Source organism: Charadrius vociferus, unplaced genomic scaffold, assembly GCF_000708025.1.
Source record: "Charadrius vociferus isolate BGI_N301 unplaced genomic scaffold, ASM70802v2 scaffold955, whole genome shotgun sequence".
Taxonomy (NCBI): Eukaryota; Metazoa; Chordata; class Aves; order Charadriiformes; family Charadriidae; genus Charadrius; species Charadrius vociferus.
The window spans coordinates 123013-129006 of record NW_009648448.1 but is presented as its reverse complement, the minus strand read 5'-3'; the positions used below and the strand labels follow the sequence as shown (position 1 = coordinate 129006).

General features: G+C 62.0%; 2 protein-coding genes across 2 annotated transcripts in view; both read left to right on the top strand.

The window, feature by feature from the left end:
- PGLYRP2 (peptidoglycan recognition protein 2) overlaps nucleotides 1-728 on the top strand; it is a 26264-nt gene extending 25536 nt beyond the window's left edge. Inside the window, exon 5 of the mRNA XM_009885561.1 lies at nucleotides 549-728. Within this exon, the coding sequence (XP_009883863.1) occupies nucleotides 549-728 (180 nt within the window). The remainder of the gene's footprint in view (nucleotides 1-548) is intronic.
- A 2171-nt stretch (nucleotides 729-2899) lies between these two features.
- Nucleotides 2900-5994, top strand: part of RASAL3 (RAS protein activator like 3) — a 12671-nt gene continuing 9576 nt past the window's right edge. Inside the window, exons 1-3 of the mRNA XM_009885560.1 lie at nucleotides 2900-3032; nucleotides 3091-3209; nucleotides 3324-3477. Of these exons, the coding sequence (XP_009883862.1) occupies nucleotides 2900-3032; nucleotides 3091-3209; nucleotides 3324-3477 (406 nt within the window). The remainder of the gene's footprint in view (nucleotides 3033-3090; nucleotides 3210-3323; nucleotides 3478-5994) is intronic.

The window sequence follows — 5994 nt, the reverse complement described above, 5'->3', positions numbered from 1 at the left end:
GGTGGGCAGGAACACCCCGAGGAGATGGGCACCCGTAAGATGAGGACCTCCTTGATGGCAGGAGGACCCCAGGGACATGGCCACCCACAAGATGGGGACCTCCTGGGTGGGCAGGAACACCCCAAGGAGATGGGCACCCACAAGATGGGGACCTCCTGGGTGGGCAGGAACACCCCGAGGAGATGGGCACCCACAAGATGAGGACCCAACTAGGGGTGCTCGGGAGAAGGGCACCCAGGTAGGGACACCCTGGATGGGGGCACCCAGATAAGGGGTTCCTGGGTGGGGGCACCCAGCTAGAGGCCCCCACATAAGGGCACCCATCGAGGGGCACCGAGATGGGGGTCCACCAGGTGAGGGCACCCAAATCAGGGTGTTGGGTTAGGGGTCACCTGAATGGGAGTACTCCCATGGGGCTTCTTGGATGGGACACCCAAATATGGGTGACTGGGTGGGGGTGTCAGCTCGGGGGTGCCTTTTCCACCGCATCACAGCACCGCGCTCTCCACGGCGGCCCACGGATGACGCGGCTCTCTCCAATCCCACAGATGGAAGTGGAGAAACCACCGTTGGGACCTGAGCCACCAACTCTACTGAAGACCTACAAATGGCGAACGGCAGCACCCATGGGTGACCGGGAACACGAGAAGGACACCGCGTCCCCGGGCAGCCGGCGCTGGACACGGTTGCAAGGATGGAAACGTTCCTACAGCCCTGGTGCTGGATGAGGGGTGATGGGTGATGGGTGATGATGATGGGTGATGGCTGAGGGGTAGTGGGTGATGATGATGGGTGATGGATGAGGGGTGATGGGTGAAGATGATGGGTGATGGATTGGGGGGGGTGGGTGAAGATGACTGGTGCTGGATGAGGGGTGATGGGTGATGGGTGATGATGATGGGTGATGGCTGAGGGGTAGTGGGTGATGATGATGGGTGATGGATGAGGGGTGATGGGTGAAGATGATGGGTGATGGATTGGGGGGGGTGGGTGAAGATGACTGGTGCTGGATGAGGGGTGATGGGTGATGGGTGATGATGATGGGTGATGGCTGAGGGGTAGTGGGTGATGATGATGGGTGATGGATGAGGGGTGATGGGTGAAGATGATGGGTGATGGATTGGGGGGGGTGGGTGAAGATGACTGGTGCTGGATGAGGGGTGATGGGTGATGGGTGATGATGATGGGTGATGGCTGAGGGGTAGTGGGTGATGATGATGGGTGATGGATGAGGGGTGATGGGTGAAGATGATGGGTGATGGATTGGGGGGGGTGGGTGAAGATGACTGGTGCTGGATGAGGGGTGATGGGTGATGGGTGATGATGATGGGTGATGGCTGAGGGGTAGTGGGTGATGATGATGGGTGATGGATGAGGGGTGATGGGTGAAGATGATGGGTGATGGATTGGGGGGGGTGGGTGAAGATGACTGGTGCTGGATGAGGGGTGATGGGGGATGGGGGATTGGCTGAGGGGTAGTGGGTGATGATGATGGGTGATGGATTACGGGTGATGGGTGATGGATTGGGGGTGGTGGGTGATGATGGGTGATGGATTGGGGGTGGTGGGTGATGATGAGGGGTGATGAGTTGGGGAGTGGTGGATGGTGGGTGGTAATGATGGGTGATGGGTGGGGGGCAACAGAAATGGGAGATGATCTGGGATGCAATGGGTGATGGGCGGTGGGTTGGGGGCAACGGATTAGTGTTGATGGGTGGTGGTGGTGGGTGATGGCTTTGGGGGCAATGGGTGACGGTGACCACTGGGGCCTTGGAGGCAGTGGGTGATGGTGGGGGACATAGAGGGGTGCAGGATGTGACCAGGCTTTGCTAGTGTTTGGGACCTCCTGCCCCATAGGTACCCTCCAGGGTTGGGGGTGGGGGCACCCATGGGTGCAGGATGGCTGGGTCCCACCTGGCCCCAGGGCCCGCTCCCCCGGTCCCCGTGTGTGCCTGGCACGGGCCTCGGTGACGGCACTTGGAGCCGTGCCAGCACTCCCGGCACCCGTATCTGGCAAAACCGGCTTGGCACCGGCAGGGCCACCCACGGTGACGGCAGGGCCCGGGGGCAGGGCAGCCACCCGGCTTTGTCCCCACCACGGCGTGGCCATGGCCGAGCGTAGTACGGCATTGCCACGGGGATGGTGGCACAACCACACATCCCCCAGCGTTGCCACCCCAATTGTTGCATGGCTGTGACCACATGACCCCTGGCATCACCACACTCATGGTGGCAGCTCCACGGCCACATGTCCCTCAGCATCACCACACTCACGGTGGCATCTCCACGGCCACATGTCCCTCAGCATCACCACACCCATGATGGCATGGCCATGGCCATATGTCCCCTGGTATCACCACACTCATGGTGGCATCTCCATGGCCACATGTCCCTCAGCATCACCACACTCATGGTGGCATCTCCACGGCCACATGTCCCTCAGCATCACCACACCCATAGTGGCATCTCCACAGCCACATGGCCCCCAGCCTCACACACCCGGCCACATGTCCCTCAGCATCACCACACTCATGGTGGCATCTCCACGGCCACATGTCCCTCAGCATCACCACACCCATAGTGGCATCTCCACAGCCACATGTCCCCCAGCATCACCGCCCCCGTGGTGGCATCTCCATGGCCATATGTCCCCTGGTGTCACCACACTCATGGCGGCATCTCCACGGCCACATGTCCCCCAGCATCACCGCACCCATGGTGGCATCTCCATGGCCATATGTCCCCTGGTGTCACCACACTCATGGCGGCATCTCCACGGCCACATGTCCCTCAGCATCGCTGCACCCATGGTGGCATGGCCACAACCGTCTGTCCTCTGACACTGCCACATCCATGGTGGCACCACCACAGCCACATATCCCCCAGCATCACCGCACCCATGGTGGCACGGCCAGGCCATACGTCCCCTGGCGCCATCACCCCAACCGTACCATGGCCATGGCCCCGTGTGCATTGTCACACCTACAGTGGCACGGCCTACGTGTCCTCTGGCACTGCCACGCTGCCCGTGGGTGACGGGGACACGGTGAGCACCCAGTTTCCCCCTGACCCCTTGCTCCGCACCCCCAGGGAGCACCCATGGGACGTCATCGATCCCGTTGGCTCCAGCGCCCGACGCTCTGGTGTGGGACGTCTCCAACTTCTCCTTGGTGGACGGCCATCTAGTCCTGGTGGGCAGGGACGAGGAGGTGAGGACACGGGGACGAGAGGGCAGCCGGGGGCCTTGTGCCGGGGTCCCTCGGGTGCCGGGGTGCCGAGATGGGTGCTGGGGACGGTGACACCTCACCCCTCTGTGTCACCAGGCTTCGTGCAGGAGCAGGAACCGGACAGGGAGCTCCATCTCCGACAGCGCCAACCTCCACGCGCCAGGCGGGAGGAGAGACCCCGGTGAGCACGCTCGAGCTGCGCCGGCGCGCTCTGATGCCGCGGTGTGTTGGCACGTGCCGGTGCGTGCAGGTGCGGCGCAGCTCCGTGCCACGTGCGGGCCACGTGCCATACCGTGCACCGCGCCGCGTAGCGTGTGGTCGCGCATCCTGCACCGCGCGCTGCGCCGTGCGTCGTAGCCATGCCCTAATGCCAGGCGCCGAGCGCTCTGCGCCGCTCACCCTGCACCACGCCTTGTGCCATGCGTCGTGCCGTGCAACACGTGGTCATGTGCTGTGCCCTCTGCCATACGCCGTGGCCATTCCCTGTGCCGCGCACCGGATGACCGTGCGACCGTGCGACCATGCACTGTGCCACGCGTTGTGCACCATGGCCGTACCTTGTGCCATGCGCCATATGACCATGCACCATGGCCGTACCTTGTGCCATGCGCCGTATGACCATGCACCATGCACCGTACCTTGTGCCATGCGCCATATGACCATGCACCATGGCTGTACCTTGTGCCATGCGCTGTATGACCATGCACCATGGCCGTACCTTGTGCCATGCAACGTATGACCATGCACCATGCACCGTACCTTGTGCCATGCGCCATATGACCATGCACCAAGGCTGTACCTTGTGCCATGCGCTGTATGACCATGCACCATGGCCGTACCTTGTGCCATGCAACGTATGACCATGCACCATGCACCGTACCTTGTGCCATGCGCCATATGACCATGCACCAAGGCTGTACCTTGTGCCATGCGCTGTATGACCATGCACCATGGCCGTACCTTGTGCCATGCAACGTATGACCATGCACCATGCACCGTACCTTGTGCCATGCGCCATATGACCATGCACCATGGCTGTACCTTGTGCCATGCGCTGTATGACCATGCACCATGGCCGTACCTTGTGCCATGCAACGTATGACCATGCACCATGCACCGTACCTTGTGCCATGCGCCATATGACCATGCACCATGGCTGTACCTTGTGCCATGCGCTGTATGACCATGCACCATGGCCGTACCTTGTGCCATGCAACGTATGACCATGCACCATGCACCGTACCTTGTGCCATGCGCCATATGACCATGCACCATGGCCATACCTTGTGCCATGCGCCGTACGACCATGCACCATGCACCGTACCTTGTGCCATGCGCCATATGACCATGCACCATGGCCGTACCTTGTGCCATGCGCCATACAACCATGCACCATGGCCGTACCTTGTGCCGTGCGCCGTATGACCATGCACCATGCACCATGCCCTGTGCCGTGCACCATGGCCATACCTTGTGCTGTGCACCATGGGACCATGCAGCATGCACTGTGCCATGCACCGGGCACCGTGGCCGTACCTTTTGCCGTGCAGCGTATGACCGTGCACTATATGACCGTGTACCGTGCCCTGTGCCGTGCATCATCGCGGTCCCTTGTGCTGTGCACCGTATGACCATGCATCATGCACCGTGCCATGCACCACGCCATGCCGCATGCCCTGTGTGCCACACCATGCACCGTGCATCGTGCCATGCCCCGTGCCGTGCCCCATGCCATGCCCCATGCCCCACGCCATGCCGCATGCCTTGAACCACGCCATGCTGCATGCACTGTGCGCCACGCCATGCACCATGCCATGCGCCACGCTGTGCCGCATGCCTTCACCCACAGCATGCCGCATGCGCTGTGCGCCACACCATGCACCGTGCATCATGCCATGCCCTACACCATGCCACATGCCTTGAACCATGCCATGCTGCATGCCCTGCGCGCCACACCATGCACCATGCATCCCTCCATGCCCCACACCATGCCCCATGCACCACACCATGCCGCATGCCTTGACCCACACCATGCCGCATGCGCTGTGCGCCACACCATGCACCGTGCATCCCTCCATGCCCCACGCCATGCCCCATGCACCACACCATGCCGCATGCCTTGACCCACACCATGCCGCATGCGCTGTGCACCACACCATGCACCGTGCATCACTCCATGCTCCATGCCATGCCCCATGCCCCACGCCATGCCGCATGCGCTGTGTGCCACACCATGCACCGTGCATCATGCTGTGCCCCACACCATGCCCCACGTACCACGCCATGCCACATGCCTTGAACCACACCATGCACCGTGCATCATGCCATGCCCCACACCATGCCACATGCCTTGAACCACGCCATGCTGCATGCGCTGTGCGCCACACCATGCACCGTGCATCACTCCATGCCCCACACCATGCCCCACGCACCATGCACCGTGCATCATGCTGTGCCCCACACCATGCCCCACGTACCACGCCATGCCACATGCCTTGAACCACACCATGCACCGTGCATCATGCCATGCCCCACACCATGCCACATGCCTTGAACCACGCCATGCTGCATGCGCTGTGCGCCACACCATGCACCGTGCATCACTCCATGCCCCACACCATGCCCCACGCCATGCCCCGCGCCGTGCCCCACACCGAGCCGGGCACGTGGAGGAAGCGTTGGGTGCAAGGCTGCTTCGTACCGTCACCACTTCCTCCACCCTGCTGCGTCTGCTGATCCCAGCGATAAACGCTTTCGGCTTCCTCCC